This window comes from Leptinotarsa decemlineata, unplaced genomic scaffold (assembly GCF_025532065.1).
Source record: "Leptinotarsa decemlineata unplaced genomic scaffold, Ldec_3_MD MMD2_tig00026369_RagTag_RagTag, whole genome shotgun sequence".
In the NCBI taxonomy this organism is placed as follows: Eukaryota; Metazoa; Arthropoda; class Insecta; order Coleoptera; family Chrysomelidae; genus Leptinotarsa; species Leptinotarsa decemlineata.
This window is the reverse complement of record NW_027412709.1, coordinates 6402984-6419776: the sequence shown is the minus strand read 5'-3', so window position 1 is coordinate 6419776 and position 16793 is coordinate 6402984. Positions and strand designations below refer to the sequence as shown.

Here is a 16793-nt window from a genome sequence, read left to right as displayed (position 1 = left end):
TCAACTTAACGTTGACGACGACGACGACATCGACCGCGATATGCTGCTGGAAGACCGGGTTCACCGACTTCTCAGGGAGGATGACGACGACGACATCCGTCCAGCTTCTATGGAGGAGCTGAAGGGTCTCATCAAGGCTGCGAAAGCAAAGAAGGCTCCGGGAGCCGATTCAATAACTAACAAGTTGTTGAAGAGACTCCCGGAAAACAGCGTTGAATTCTTGCTGAGTCTTATCAACAGTTCGTTGGCCCTCAGACACTTCCCTAGAAGGTGGAAGCATGCGATCGTCGTCATGCTCCCGAAACAGGGTCAGAACCAGCTGTTCCCGCAGAACTATCGCCCGATCAGTCTACTCTCGTCGGCGGCTAAGCTGGCTGAAAGAGTCGTACTGCAAAGACTCAACGAAGAAGTTGAGGACCGAAATGTTCTGCCTAATGAACAATTCGGCTTCAGGAGAGATCACTCCACTGAACTACAGGCTCTAAGGTTGGTCGAGAACACCATCAGCGAGCTGAATAACAACAAAAAAGTACATATAGTACTTTTAGATATTTCAAAGGCCTTCGACCGAGTATGGCACGAAGGCCTTATACATAAGCTAAACGCGCTCGACCTAACTCGGGGCCTGGTCCGGTGGATCGGATCTTTCCTGAGAGGCAGAACCTTTCAGGTTAGAGTAGAGGGCTCTCTGTCCGACAACAGAGAGATCCTCGCTGGAGTGCCACAGGGGGCCGTGCTCTCTCCGACGTTGTACTCACTCTATACAAGCGACCTGCCCAGGTCCGATAGAGTGAAGATATCCCTGTACGCCGATGACACGGCTCTACTCTCATCTTCCATGGGGCGTGAGCTCGGCGTCGTCTACATGCAACGTGCATTGGACGACCTCGAGCGCTGGTACCTCGAATGGAAGATCCGAGTAAACCCGGAAAAGACTCGGGCGATAACCATGGGGAGATTACTATCTTCACCGGCCAGAAAAGTGAGAGTCTCTGGAAGGGAGATTGACTGGCAAGCGCGGGTAAAGTACCTCGGCCTTTTAATAGACCGTAGGCTCACTTGGAACCCGCACATCATGTACGTTAAGTCCAAGATCGAGGGTCGGATCGCCGGTCTGTACCCTCTGATCAACAGAAAATCCAAGATGAGTCTTAAAAACAAAATCATGATCTACAACTCGATGTTCAAGCCTGTCATCATGTACGCTTCAGGCGTCTGGGGACAAGCGGCTCCGTCCAACATTTCCATTTTGGAAAGGTTGCAAAATAAGCTAATTAGGATGATTGTGAATGCTCCTTGGTTCGTGCGGAATGAAGCCATCCGCAGAGATTTGCAGCTGCCTTCCATTCGGCAGTCCATTCAGTCGAGGAATGAGAGAGTTTTCGAAAAAACGGAAACTCACGAAAACCCGTTAGTTAGGGAAGCCACAGATTATGCTGTAGACGACCCCTCCCGATATAGAAGGCCCCGACACTCTGTCGAATGAGGCCCTCATGTCCCCCGTTAAAGGATGAATAACTTTTTCATCCATCCCACCCCAGCCAGGTAGGGGTATCCCGTGAAGGGCGGCACTGATGTCTAAGGACTTCATGCCGTCATCCATCAGTCATGTACCCATTGGCCCATCTCAAGGCCAATGATCAGCCGAAAGGGTAGGGGAGCTGGTCTCCAAATCCTGAATGAACTGAAGATGATCGTCAAGCGGAAGAGTCAGAGCTCGACTTCTGCTAGTCAAGTCCGCTTCGCAGTCTGCGCTCGAGTTACTAAGAATTACAAAAATCTTAGAGGAGATTTTGCTGAATAATAAATTGACAATATAATTGTAAATGGAAACCTAAAAGACTGGACATTGGTTTTGTCTAACTTCGAATTAGAAAGATTGTACAAGGAGTCTTCGGCTACAGTTTCTACTGGCAGAGATTTGGGAAGTAAAAAAACCAAATTTACTTCCCAATCTGAATTCGTATACGACCACACTGTGGAACAGATTTTCTGGCCTTTATCAAGGCCGAGCTCCAACGACGACCCAGGAATCAGGAATCCAGGATATATTATAAAACAGGTCTTTCTTAAGGCCAGATTACTGCAAACGGAACTTTTCAGTTCTAATCCTGCCCTTCTCAGGGCTTACACAAAGAATTCGCATTTCTTCGTCTTCGGCACTACGCCGCACCGAGGGACCCACTAGCCGGCCTCCTTGGACGTATTTGGCCTACCCAGGCTTGAATACATCGGGAGGTACGCCTACCCAGTATATCTAAGGGACAGTCTACGTGGGCTGTCCCATTGCACTGATATCTGGGGGCTTTAAAGCGACCCTGCGCCTCCGGAGGCGGTCTCTTTTCCTTCGGGCTTAGGGAGTTAGGTAGGTCAAATCGCGATAGTGTGTCGGCTAGGTGGTTAGGGATCGTAGGGAACCCTCTGGTCCGGCCTAGTGCCATCGTGGTGGCCAGCTGTACCCCCGCGGCGCCTGTTAGACAGCTAGAAAGTTTAGGGTATACTAATAATAAATTCGAGACTTTGTGGTGTAAACAAAAGAAGGTCTTGCCCCGGAAATCTGCGACGATGCAGGGGACGCGAGGCGTTCAGGACTGGGAGTTAATCTTCGAGGACGACGATACATACGGAAATAGATCCTCCGGTGGCCTAGCACCCGCCGGCTCTGGTCTGCCTGCGACGAGCGACCTAGGAGCAAGAGGTCTCTTGCAAACTCACGCCCAGCCGGGTACCCTTTTGGGACCGCTCCGGGAACCGTCTCGGCGACATGGCGCCCAACGTGGGGCACAAATGAGTCTCCCGAAGGAGGCATCAACACTAGAAGCTGCTTCTTTTGACGAAGAAGCGAGATTTGGGATAGAGGAAAGGCAAACTAACCCTTTCAGTAGGCTTACGTCAAGCTTTGATGAAGTAGCCGATGCACCGGGTTTCGAAAGCCCTAGCAGCACCTTCAGGGATGCAGAAGGGGGGTCCTTCCATGTGATAAGTGAAGGAGAATCTCCTTCATCCCTTCCAACCACCTTGACTCTCCCAAGGATAACTACAGGACACGTTAGTCCTTCTCAAGAATGGCCTTCTCTGGCTTCGGGCCAAATAAAAACAAGCCAGTGGCGCCCACAGAAACAGGTTTCTTTCCAGCCCCAAGTGGAGACCACGAAAGAACCAGTAAAAAGGGAGAATCCTGTATCACAGGACGACCCAATAGATCGTTTGGCAGTAGCACTGTGTAATGCAATAGGCCAGGCTCAGAGGTCAAACAATAGCCGGTTTGAACGATTTCGGCTACCCACTTTTTCAGGAAGTGAAAATGAGGACCCTAAGGTCTTCATATCAAAGTTAACTGTAGAACTAGAAAGGAGTGGAGTACCAGAAGAAGATTGGGTCCATATCCTGTTCGCCCAGTTAACAGGGGAGGCCACGAAATGGGCCTCGATCTACGCACAAACTCAGATATCGTGGCAAATGATGGTGTCACGCCTAACTCAAAAGTATGCCAGCCCAGAAATGCTGGCAAAGCTCACTTCCAAGTTTTATGGTGAGAACCAGGATCGCAATACGAAGGTCGACGTATTCATCATAAGGAAGCTTGGACTCGCAAAGAGGTTGTTTCCGTATATGCGAGAACGAGAAGTTCTGCCCATTATAACCCAGCTGCTGTTGCCTGAACTGAGATGTTTCTTTAGGGGGAAAAGTTACTCAGATATAGAAACATTTATACAGGACGCGGCTGGTATCGAAGAAGACGTACGGCTGTCTAAATCAGTCCCTAGAAGCTTCAATACTCAAACCAGCCCAAACTCAACCAATTCCCAGGCTAACAATGCTCCGCGTAGCCAAGGGAATTGGAGTAACAATAGGGCAAGCAATTCAACAGAAGTGTATCGACCACCACATCGAGCAACCCAGCAACAAGGACCACCTTCGTCTAGGCCGAGCCCCAACGCTTCTCGTGGGAGCCACAATAATGTAGTAGAGGCAGCTCCCACTCCCCAAAACGGAGAGGCGGAAAACTAGATGGGGCCGGAGTGGACAGCAGTGGAGAGCTAAAGGCCCCAATGAATTTCAACCACTGCAATAATATAAGCCCCTGCACGAAAGTAATTCCTTCAGATCTCGAGTGCTACATGTCACTCGCTGAAGAACGCCCCCTTCTCGGAAGAAGCCTTCCGAGAATCCCCTGTGTAATAAATTCCTTGAACCTCTCAGCCTTAGTAGACACCGGAGCCTCTAGTAACTTCATTCAATCCGGCGTTCTAGCCAATATGGACCTGACCAGGCTCCCGAACCCGGCCACGGTATTTATGGGATGCGAGAGCAATGTAAGTCAGAGTTTGGGCCAGATTACGCTACCGGTGGAGATTGAAGAAAGAAGGTTTGAAATTAAATTCACCGTATTATCCAAACTACAGGAGAAGGTCATCTTTGGCCTTCCTTTCCTCCGAAAAACCCAGGCCACGATTGATGTTGGCCGAGGGTCGATTTATTTTGGCCAAGCTCCGCGCTTATGTATATACTTTGAGGCTGATAATGCAAAACAGAGATCCCTGAGAACTATTAGTCCTGTACAACTGGAGGATTCCCAATTTTCCGGAGAAACAAAGGACAAGATATTGGCAGTAATAAATCAGTTCCCCGACGTGTTCGAGGAAACGATCCGACAACCTCAAACTAAGGCGGTAGTCCACAAAATCCGCGTTCGCGAAGAACGACCATTTAGGCAGTCCAGATACGGCAAAATGTCAGAGGCACGGAAGGCAATTGTCCACGAAGAAATTTCTAAGTTACTAGAAGCAGGGGTAATTGCCAGAAGTACCTCGCCGTACTGTTCCCCGGTGGTTCTTGTTCCCAAGAAGGAGGGAAAGTTGCGGTTTTGTGTGGACTACCGGCAAATCAATAAATTGATTATTACCGAGGCCCCATACTTACCACCAATACAGGAGACTGTGCGTGAAATGGGCAAAGCATCCCTATTCACCACGTTAGATCTCCGAAATGGATTTTGGCAAGCTCCCCTGGACCGAGAGTCCCGAAAGTATACGGCTTTTGGAGGTCCAGACGGAGCAGTATACGAATTTAAAGTCCTGAGTTTTGGATTAAAAAATGGACCTGCAGTGTTCCAAAAGCTAATGTCAGAGGTTCTGGTAGGCTTTGTAGATAAATTCTGCAAAGTCTACCTCGACGATATAATTGTTTACTCGCACAGCCTAGAGGAACACTGCAACCATTTACAGTTAATCCTGGAGCGGCTTCGACTACATGGGCTGTGGCTTTCGCCATCAAAATGCAAATTCGGATCTACCACCCTAAACTATTTAGGTAGAGTCGTCTCCAAAGACGGTAACAAGCCCCAGGAACAACATATTTTGCACGTCCAAGAATTTCCTCCCCCATCGAATATCAAACAAGTGCGAGCTTTCCTAGGCACTGCCGGATGGCTTCGGGAATATATCCCGAAGTTTGCCGAAGTGGCCGCACCCCTCACAGACCTCATAGACAAAAAGAAAAAGTTCCAATGGAGTCAGGAAGCTCAAAGGAGCTTCCAGGCTATTAAAGATGCAGTGTCACAACCCCTGGAACTGGCACGACCTGACCCTGATCTCCCTTACGGCTTGCAAACAGACGCCAGCCACATCGGCATTGGTGCGGTGTTATTTCAACTGGAACCGCAGACCAAGGAACGAAAGATAATTGCATACGGCAGCGCAAAATTAAACGCGACTGAGCGCAAATATCATATAAATGAGATTGAATGCCTCGCCGTTGTATGGGGGATTAAAAAATATAGACACTACCTTCAAGACGGTCACTTCACGCTGTTTACGGACAACTCGGCCCTAACGTGGCTGGATCGTATGAAGGATGAGAAAGCCAAATTAACCCGTTGGTCTCTACTCCTCCAGGAGTACGACTTCACGATAGAACATATTCCGGGGAAGAGAAACCAACTCCCGGATTTTCTTTCACGAAACCCCACGGAAAATGAAACTAATGTCGATATAGACAATGACGTAGAGAGGATGTTTTTCCCTCATAAAAAGGCCGACGGCGACGAGGAAAATGAAGACGAGATGCTGTGCCAGTTGATGGATGAATTGAGCGAAATGCTCAACGTCTGCGACATGGTCTGTGTGACAACCGGCGATTTCGAGACATTGAACCAGTTGCGAACCTGGTTTGAAGAGATCGCTGAGTTGCAAAAAGCCAGTGACAGCGTTAGGCGGTTCCGGATCCGGATCGAGAGGGCCCGGACTAACCCGGAACCGTCTGAATACGAACAACGTATTTTGCATGATTTTGTTATGGAGGATAATCTACTTTATTACATCGGACCAAACCAAGACGTGAAAAGGTTGCTAGTCCCGAGGCGCTGTTGGGACACGTTGATCAAACGATACCATGATGGCGCCGGACATCCGGGAATCGATGAGACTCAGAATCAAGTCAGCAGGCATTTTTATTGGTCCAATATGCGTAAACAAATCGCAGCGTACGTAAACACTTGCTTGACTTGCGCGACCACTAAGAGAAGTCCCCCGCAGGAGGCTGCCCCTTTGCGTCCCAACGAACCGGAACGACCGTGGCAGATGGTATCTATCGATGTTCTGGGACCCTACAGCCCTAGTGAAAAGGGAAACCGATACATTTTACTAGCCACCGATTGCTTTAGTAAGTGGGTGGAGTGCCGCACAGTAGAATCTGCTCAAGCAAATACAGCAATCGAGTTTGTGGCACAGGAAGTTGGTTATCGGTGGGGATTCCCAGAAATAATCATTAGCGATAGTGCTGCTATGTTCCTAGGACGGAACTGGGAAACGTTCTGCGAAAGAAATGAGATTCAGATCAGGAATAGTCCGGGCTATCATCAACAGGCCAATCCAGTCGAGCGGCGAGTTCAAGAGCTGAAAAAAATGCTGCGGGCTGCCCTAATCGGGAAGCCAGAGTCACAGTGGGAACGTCTCTTGCCAGAGGCGATTTTTAACTTGAGAACGAGAGTAAACGCCGCGACTGGTATGACACCGTGTCAGCTTTTACTGGGCTATGAATTGCCTCGGCCAGGCGACTGGGACACTCCTTTGCAAAAGAGGCGAAAACCTCGAAATGAGGATCGTGCCCAGCGCGTAGAGGCAGCCCAGGAAAAATCTAGAGCATATCGGGCGAAACGTTATCCGGATCGAGACAAAGTGCCGGCCTTGACACTTACCCCAGGCCAGTGGGTGCTATGCCGAAACCAGGATAAGAACACTAAAAAGAATTTTGGCCCAACCTGGACGACGCCTTGCCGTGTAGTGAGACAACTCGGTCCAAGTACGTACGTGGTAAATAAAGGGGGTGTAGATCGGGTCATCCACGTGGATGATCTGCGACCCGCACCTCCTCCGCGTGAAGGGCAAGATCATCTAGACCCACGCCATGTGGACTTATAGATAGAAATTAGAAATAAGGTAGTTAAGATCTCCTATGTAGACTCGAGCCGCACAACGGAGCCTGCAAGGGGACAGGCGAGGAAGTGTGCGAGCACTCAATGTAAATAGTTAAGTTTAGTTAAGAGGGGAAGATGTTGTGTATATTAGTATGTAAGGAAATTTTGTAACCAGAATTGTGTAATGTTGTTTATTTTGAAAAGATTTTTAATAAAGAACACTTCCCAGTCTCAGCTAGCTAGAAACTGTATGCGACTTCTTTAGGCGGGGGGGTGTTACCAATGTCCAGATCTTTAACAAAAGCGATTAGAGTATATTAACCGCGAGAACGAATGATCATCGAGAGACGGCAGCGAGCAAGGTAGGCGGAGCCTGCGCGCGCTCGCCGCGAACGAATAAATACCGCGCGCCGCGGTTGGAAGAGTCAGACACATGACACACACACACATACGATTGCTGAACCTCATTGAGTGCAGACGTGTCTGAGCGATTAAGTGTTTTCTCCAATTTATTTAGTGAATGTGGCAGCCGTGCGGCGGTGTGTTATTTCTTGCTATAAATAGCGCGTTCGTTTTGTGCGTGAGCAGACGACCACACTTTTGGTGAGTACGTTCAAAGATATCATTTCCGTTGCGTTCTTGGTGCTCATACTTGTTTCTGAGTGTCCGAAAACAAAGCTTTGAATTACGGCAGTATGGAGGAACTGCTTTGTAGCCTGGCAGGGAAGGAGAAGGGCGAAATTATTGGCTTTATAAGCCAATTAATTTCAGCCCTTGGCCTGTCCCAGTCAGACCTGCTTGGCAGAGCTTCGCCAGGCCCTGGGGACGACTGTCAGCCTACGACAGCTCGTAAACAGGGAGTGGCTAAGGCCCCGACTGGCCGTAGGAAAGCTAACTCGGACCGAGACTACAGCGACAGCGACAGTGTAGCCTCCTTCTCCTCATCAGTCTCGAAAAAGAGACGCTTCAACGATGGATTTCCTCCTCTTCCATCAGTGTCAAGACGCCGTATCGACGAATGGATACGGCACGAAAAAACTGAAGTCAAACAAGTACTATCCAAAAAAGAAAAGAAGCTCAAAAAAAGAGCAATGTTACAAAATGTTCAGGCAGAGGCTCGGAATTACTACTCCGAGTCCGAGACCTCATCACGTCAAGCGGCCCAAAATCAGGCCAAAGAGAAGGCCGCACCTAGCGAAAGCGCTAAAAGCGGCCCCAACGAACCCGAAATCGTTGAAAATGTTGTCGAGATGGAAGATCTCGACGTAAATGCAAACGAGGGTGCTTCTACTACGGGAAGCACCGTCAAATCAGTTCATGGCGAGGAGCCCACCCCCCCTACCCCTCTGAAGCAAGACATCCCGTCTACGGCTTCAAAGGCTAAAATTCCACCTATTGTTGTCCGACAGAAGGACAAATGGGTACCGCTGTTGAAACTGACGACTAGAGAGAACATCAAGTTCTCGAAAGCCGTCAATTTACATGACGGGATAAAAGTTCAGCCGGAGTCTCCTGACGACTATCGGCGGCTGGCAAGGCTTTTGGTGAGGGAAAAAATCCCTCACCATACTTACTCGCTCCCCGAAGAGCGGCAACTACGTGCCGTCATCAGGGGAGTGCCAGAGCACCTGGCAGCATCCGATGTGCGTGAGGAGCTTGAATCAAAAGGCTTTGACCTCACCAGCGTCACGCGCATGAAGCGCGCTGGCAAACCTATGCCTCTGGTCCTCGTCTTGCTAGACAGGGATCAGAAGCATATTTTTGAGGTCAAAGACCTCTTGTGCGTGAAGGTTCAGGTCGAACCCCAACACGCGAAAACTTCGGTGGGTCAATGCCACCGTTGCCAACGCTTTGGACACTGCCAACGCAACTGCTTGGCAGTGCCCATCTGCGTTAAATGCGCTGGCAGGCACCTAACCAGTGCCTGCAAAAAGACCAAGGCTGACCCCCCGAAGTGCAATAATTGCAAGGGGGCTCACACAGCCAATTACCGTGGCTGCCCCGCGTACCCAAAGGTACAAAAGAAGGGGCAGACCACAACAAGAAAACCAGCCTCCTCAGGGAGACCTGCGGGGTCTGGACGCGTCCAGGAGGGGGTCAGCTTTGCAAAAGCTGCATCTAAGGGCGCAAGTACTGCAAGTACTTCTGCAAAGCCCACCTCCCCTCGACCTGAACCCTCACCTCAGACTCAGGGGGTTTCAGACATCTGTGCCGCACTGGACCAGATGAAAAAGTTATTCGTCAAATTCCCCGTGTTACAGACAATGTTCACGGTGAATACAAGCGTGATGACCGGAACTGCCAATGTCTAGACAACCAACGTTGCCTAGATCTCTGAAGATAGTTTTTTGGAATGCCAATGGCATTCGAACAAAGAAGCTGGACTTCGAAAACTTCCTCATTGAAAACAACATAGATGTGGCTCTAGTCCAAGAGACACATCTAAGGAACGAATCCATTGTCATTCCAAATTACAGATTCTTTCACAGAGAACGTGTTGGACGTGCTGGAGGGGGAGTTGGCATTTTTGCCAAACGATCCCTGCAGTGTGTCCAATACGGCATTGACAGTGCTCGGTTGCACGGTACTGAGGCCGTGGGGGTCGAAATTCAACTGAGAAGGGGTTGTCACAGAATAATCTCGGTTTACAACCCTCCGAACATTCGTCTACTCCCAGAATCTCTGGATGAACTGCTGATGGGAAGCAACATTCCGACAATTGCTGCTGGCGACTTCAATGCCAAGCACAGACCTTGGAGCAGAGCCACAAATCGAAACGGCCAAGCGCTCCATGCGCATGTTGACAGACATGAATATCTCGTGCTGGGACCAGATGAGCCTACGTACTATCGCGGGCAGACTAGGCCTGACGTACTAGACATCGCGCTTCTCAGAAACGTCTCTCTGACTAGCGAAATTTACGTTCTGTCGGAACTGGATTCTGATCATAATCCAGTAATCCTGGTACTGGGCGATGATCTTCCTCCCCCTGAGTATCGCGTGAGATCTAAGACGGACTGGGATGTCTTCACAGCCCAGCTCGAAGAGATGCGCGCCCCTCCTGAGGTACTCGACTCTCCCGACGAACTCGACGCGGCAGTTGAGCGTTTCGAGCTTTCCGTGAATGATGCGTTTCGAGCGGCCACCTCCAGGGAGGAGTGTCCGCTGAAGAGCTACAACGAGTTTCCCCCTCGTATCAAAGCCTTGATACGAGAGAGAAACCGCCTGAGAAGGCTCTACCAGCGAACCCTTTTCCCAGGGGACAAAACAGCGGCGAACAGGATGGCCAATCGTGTCAAACAGGCCATCAATGAACATCGAAACGAAAGGTGGGAAGAGCTCTTGGAATCCTTCGAACCTGGGAGTGACGAGCTTTGGCGAGTCACTCGTAGGCTCAGGGGGAAGAAGACTGCTCTCTCACCCATTCACGGAGAGCGCGGAGTGTGCTACTCCCCCGCCGACAAGGCGTTAGCCTTTGCAGACACGATGGAACGTCAGTTTCAACTTAACGTTGACGACGACGACGACATCGACCGCGATATGCTGCTGGAAGACCGGGTTCACCGACTTCTCAGGGAGGATGACGACGACGACATCCGTCCAGCTTCTATGGAGGAGCTGAAGGGTCTCATCAAGGCTGCGAAAGCAAAGAAAGCTCCGGGAGTCGATTCAATAACTAACAAGTTGTTGAAGAGACTCCCGGAAAACAGCGTTGAATTCTTGCTGAGTCTTATCAACAGTTCGTTGGCCCTCAGACACTTCCCTAGAAGGTGGAAGCATGCGATCGTCGTCATGCTCCCGAAACAGGGTCAGAACCAGCTGTTCCCGCAGAACTATCGCCCGATCAGTCTACTCTCGTCGGCGGCTAAGCTGGCTGAAAGAGTCGTTCTGCAAAGACTCAACGAAGAAGTTGAGGACCGAAATGTTCTGCCTAATGAACAATTCGGCTTCAGGAGAGATCACTCCACTGAACTACAGGCTCTAAGGTTGGTCGAGAACACCATCAGCGAGCTGAATAACAACAAAAAAGTACATATAGTACTTTTGGATATTTCAAAGGCCTTCGACCGAGTATGGCACGAAGGCCTTATACATAAGCTAAACGCGCTCGACCTGCCTCGGGGCCTGATCCGGTGGATCGGATCTTTCCTGAGAGGCAGAACCTTTCAGGTTAGAGTAGAGGGCTCTCTGTCCGACAACAGAGAGATCCTCGCTGGAGTGCCACAGGGGGCCGTGCTCTCTCCGACGCTGTATTCACTCTATACAAGCGACCTGCCCAGGTCCGATAGAGTGAAGATATCCCTGTACGCCGATGACACGGCTCTGCTCTCATCTTCCATGGGGCGTGAGCTCGGCGTCGTCTACATGCAACGTGCATTGGACGACCTCGAGCGCTGGTACCTCGAATGGAAGATCCGAGTAAACCCGGAAAAGACTCAGGCGATAACCATGGGGAGATTACTATCTTCTCCGGCCAGAAAAGTGAGAGTCTCTGGAAGGGAGATTGACTGGCAAGCGCGGGTAAAGTACCTCGGCCTTTTAATAGACCGTAGGCTCACTTGGAACCCGCACATCATGTACGTTAAGTCCAAGATCGAGGGTCGGATCGCCGGTCTGTACCCTCTGATCAACAGGAAATCCAAGATGAGTCTTAAAAACAAAATCATGATCTACAACTCGATGTTCAAGCCTGTCATCATGTACGCTTCAGGCGTCTGGGGACAAGCGGCTCCGTCCAACATTTCCATTTTGGAAAGGTTGCAAAATAAGCTAATTAGGATGATTGTGAATGCTCCTTGGTTCGTGCGGAATGAAGCCATCCGCAGAGATTTGCAGCTGCCTTCCATTCGGCAGTCCATTCAGTCGAGGAATGAGAGAGTTTTCGAAAAAACGGAAACTCACGAAAACCCGTTAGTTAGGGAAGCCACAGATTATGCTGTAGACGACCCCTCCCGATATAGAAGGCCCCGACACTCTGTCGAATGAGGCCCTCATGTCCCCCGTTAAAGGATGAATAACTTTGTCATCCATCCCACCCCAGCCAGGTAGGGGTATCCCGTGAAGGGCGGCACTGATGTCTAAGGACTTCATGCCGTCATCCATCAGTCATGTACCCATTGGCCCATCTCAAGGCCAATGATCAGCCGAAAGGGTAGGGGAGCTGGTCTCCAAATCCTGAATGAACTGAAGATGATCGTCAAGCGGAAGAGTCAGAGCTCGACTTCTGCTAGTCAAGTCCGCTTCGCAGTCTGCGCTCGAGTTACTAAGAATTACAAAAATCTTAGAGGAGATTTTGCTGAATAATAAATTGACAATATAATTGTAAATGGAAACCTAAAAGACTGGACATTGGTTTTGTCTAACTTCGAATTAGAAAGATTGTACAAGGAGTCTTCGGCTACAGTTTCTACTGGCAGAGATTTGGGAAGTAAAAAAACCAAATTTACTTCCCAATCTGAATTCGTATACGACCACACTGTGGAACAGATTTTCTGGCCTTTATCAAGGCCGAGCTCCAACGACGACCCAGGAATCAGGAATCCAGGATATATTATAAAACAGGTCTTTCTTAAGGCCAGATTACTGCAAACGGAACTTTTCAGTTCTAATCCTGCCCTTCTCAGGGCTTACACAAAGAATTCGCATTTCTTCGTCTTCGGCACTACGCCGCACCGAGGGACCCACTAGCCGGCCTCCTTGGACGTATTTGGCCTACCCAGGCTTGAATACATCGAGAGGTACGCCTACCCAGTATATCTAAGGGACAGTCTACGTGGGCTGTCCCATTGCACTGATATCTGGGGGCTTTAAAGCGACCCTGCGCCTCCGGAGGCGGTCTCTTTTCCTTCGGGCTTAGGGAGTTAGGTAGGTCAAATCGCGATAGTGTGTCGTCTAGGTGGTTAGGGATCGTAGGGAACCCTCTGGTCCGGCCTAGTGCCATCGTGGTGGCCAGCTGTACCCCCGCGGCGCCTGTTAGACAGCTAGAAAGTTTAGGGTATACTAATAATAAATTCGAGACTTTGTGGTGTAAACAAAAGAAGGTCTTGCCCCGGAAATCTGCGACGATGCAGGGGACGCGAGGCGTTCAGGACTGGGAGTTAATCTTCGAGGACGACGATACATACGGAAATAGATCCTCCGGTGGCCTAGCACCCGCCGGCTCTGGTCTGCCTGCGACGAGCGACCTAGGAGCAAGAGGTCTCTTGCAAACTCACGCCCAGCCGGGTACCCTTTTGGGACCGCTACGGGAACCGTCTCGGCGACAGAATTATATTCGTTTGGTCGTGGCCCCCGATCTGGCAAACATCAGTTCAAAGGGTAAGGGAGCTAGGCTCCAACCTGTTTGAAATCAAGACGACTTGCAGGTTTGTTCGTGATACCCAAGTTCACTCCGTTCTGAAGAGACCATGCCCGGTACTAATGATGGAGCAAGTATCTCATAACCGGTCTATTGGTTGGTCGTATCGACCAAATGAAATTAATTTCTGGTTTTCATAGTGGGAAATAACTTGCGACGAATCTTTCAAATCGAAGACGTACCACAGGTGCCTGATGGATTAGGTGGGTTAGTTGTGGTTTTTCCGTCGGATATACACGAAGTCGTAGGTTTGCATGAGGGCAAGGTGTAAGGTGATTTTCACTTGAAACTCGAGCATGTCATATGCACCTCTCCGGAATATTAATCATACACTTCTCCAATAAATTACCGCACCACAATGAAATTTAGAAATATTTTGTTGGCGTTAATTGAAACTCCCACTATTTGGTAAACCACTATTTCTATATGCTATTTGTGAATGCCATATGTTCAGACTGTGGTTCAGTGCTTTAGTTTTTTTTTTCATGCAAATATAAAAAGAAGCACGGAATGTAGGTACCTATTGAATTCGCAAATCTGAACATGTTCAAGACGTGTACTTATTTGGTTACTATACACTTGAGAAGGATTCTTAATTGTGTTTATTATGGTGCGTCAATAACGTAATTTAACCCGTGATGAATGTGCCCAAGCAATAATACGTTTGGAAGAAGACTGGAGTAACCGACGAATTGGTCGTCGATTCAATTTCTACCACACATCCATCACACGGATCTTGCAAAGATTCCGTAAAACAGGCGATCATGTTTGCAGACCAGAGCAAGGGCAAAATCGAGTAACTACCCTCATTCAGGATCGATATTTAAGAATTTTCGCACTTTTCGTCAGCAACTCAGGGAATACAACATAACACCTAGGATTGCTGCCCTGAGGTATTCTATTAACTGCAGACCATCGAAGGGAGGGACTACGTTTTGCCAGGGAACATGTTGATTGGTAAAATGTTGGCTGAGAACGAGTGTTATTTATCGTGTGAATAACACACGTTCCGTGTTATTTACACGGGAATGAGTATTCCCGAGTGTTATTCTTTGACCGCTCGTACGGACCTCTTGGCCATACATAAATGGGTCCGTTACAGCAGAAAGGTACAAAATGAAAATCTTAGAGCAACACATAGTATCATTCGTCCCTTATATCGGCGGAAACTTCTTACAAATGCAAGACAGCGCCAAACCCTTGTGGCACATATAGTCAGAAAATACATCGAAGAGGTTGAAATCAATACCATGCTATGGCCAGCCCGTTACCCGGACTCAAAATCCAATAAAAAATATCTGGGATATCTTTTGTAGCCAATTGGGAGAGCCCCCGATCCAACCAAACAACCTGCAGGAACTGGGGAAGACACTGATTCAGGTTTGGAGAGAACTTGACCAAAATGAAATAAGGCACATAAGTTCAAGTATAGGCCGAATATGTGATGCTGTTATATGTAGTAGAAGTGGAAACACTCATTATTGACACTTTTGTATATTTTCGTCAACTTTTTTCCAACAATGGTTTGTTTGTAATTCACTTTTTGTCTATGTTACGTCAATCCTCGATTTGACACAGTGTTACAATTACTGCTACTATGTAGGTTAATATTTTTTATTTTTTCTCTGACTACAAATAAAATTAATTCATTGAAGTGGTGCTTTGATTTCTTGAAGAAGTGTATAATAGATATTGTATGTGATGTTTGCCGAAAAAAGGTACATAGAGTGTCAAGCTAAATGAGTTTTGACAATGATGATTTCGGACACTTGAAGGCATGCTCTTTCACATGAAGTTCGTCAAACTTTCGAAAACAATTTTTTAACACTTTCATTTGGTAATTGTATGTTCAGAATCATTCACTGAAAAGAGGTATATGTGAGTCCTTTCAAAAATATACTAAAATTCACAACAGGAAACATTTTTTTTCATTACTTTCACCAACTTCACATTGAAAAGCGGCTTTAGAGTATCTGAATTGCAAATAATGATATTTTTGGTGCATTTTTTTATAATTCTGATGAGATATCGAAACTAGAACTTGCAGAAGATTCACCTTCATCACATACCGCATCGTAAATCCCATTATTCGCTTCGAACTCGTAATCGTAAACCTCTTCATTTTTTTTGGAATCGTCACTCATGTTCATTCAAATGGAATGTAATTTATGAAAATCAATAATTCACGATGAAATTCTCACGACAGTCACAAGTTTGATCAACGAAATAAAAAGAATGATAACGAAAGGATTTTTTTGAGAATATAAAAACCTGACACAGAAATTTGAATATACATCGAACTTATAAACATCAAGTGTATGAGTGGGCAATGCATTTTTTTCAAATTTTTTCATTCAATGAACCAGTAGTGAAAAAATCCCAAACTAATGAATACCTGAATTTTCGACTTTGGCAGTTTGCTATTTTCGATGACGGTATTTGGGCACCTTTCACTGAATTTGGCCAAAACAGCAGATCCATATTCAAACTCAAATTGGCCAGTTGGATGATATTGATTTGTGGCTGTACTATCCTTCTCAGATTCTAGGTTCAAAATAAATCTTTTGAATGCTTTTTGGACTGTAACGGTTGGATTCACTTGCAGAGATACTGAAATGAATACATATAATAAAATAATTTCACTAATATTCATCAACTTATCATTTTTATTGATTCATTTTCAATACTCCATCAAAAAACCACTGTGTTATATGTCACTTTGGAAATATAAGTTTGAAAAAAAATCTGAAAAAAGGGAAACAGTACTATGTTTCCTTGAATTAAATAATGCAAAATATAAGATAATGTGAATACAAAAGTGACAAACTTTTAACTAATTCATTTCGCCATAAGACAAAGTGAATAAAGGTCCTTCCTGACGTCGTTTGGAAACTGCGTATTTGCAGGATGTCGATTCAGCAAAATCAGCATAAACATTGATCTTGTTTATCCATGTCACATTGGGTATGAATAGAGAAGGTCAATAAGCGACATATAACAACTGTTACTGTATTGTTT

The 16793-nt window shown here is 47.4% G+C and overlaps 1 protein-coding gene across 7 annotated transcripts in view; it reads right to left on the bottom strand.

Annotated features, from left to right (window-relative positions):
• The window catches only part of LOC111507067 (spondin-1), a 129072-nt gene that overhangs the window by 91802 nt on the left and 20477 nt on the right, over positions 1-16793 (bottom strand). For all 7 annotated transcript variants that reach the window (XR_012468029.1, XR_012468028.1, XM_074185303.1 and 4 more), the window contains one exon: positions 16171-16385. Coding sequence is in view for 5 of the 7 variants with exons in the window: in XM_074185303.1 (XP_074041404.1) it covers positions 16171-16385 (215 nt within the window). In the remaining 2 variants the exon portion in view is untranslated. The remainder of the gene's footprint in view (positions 1-16170; positions 16386-16793) is intronic.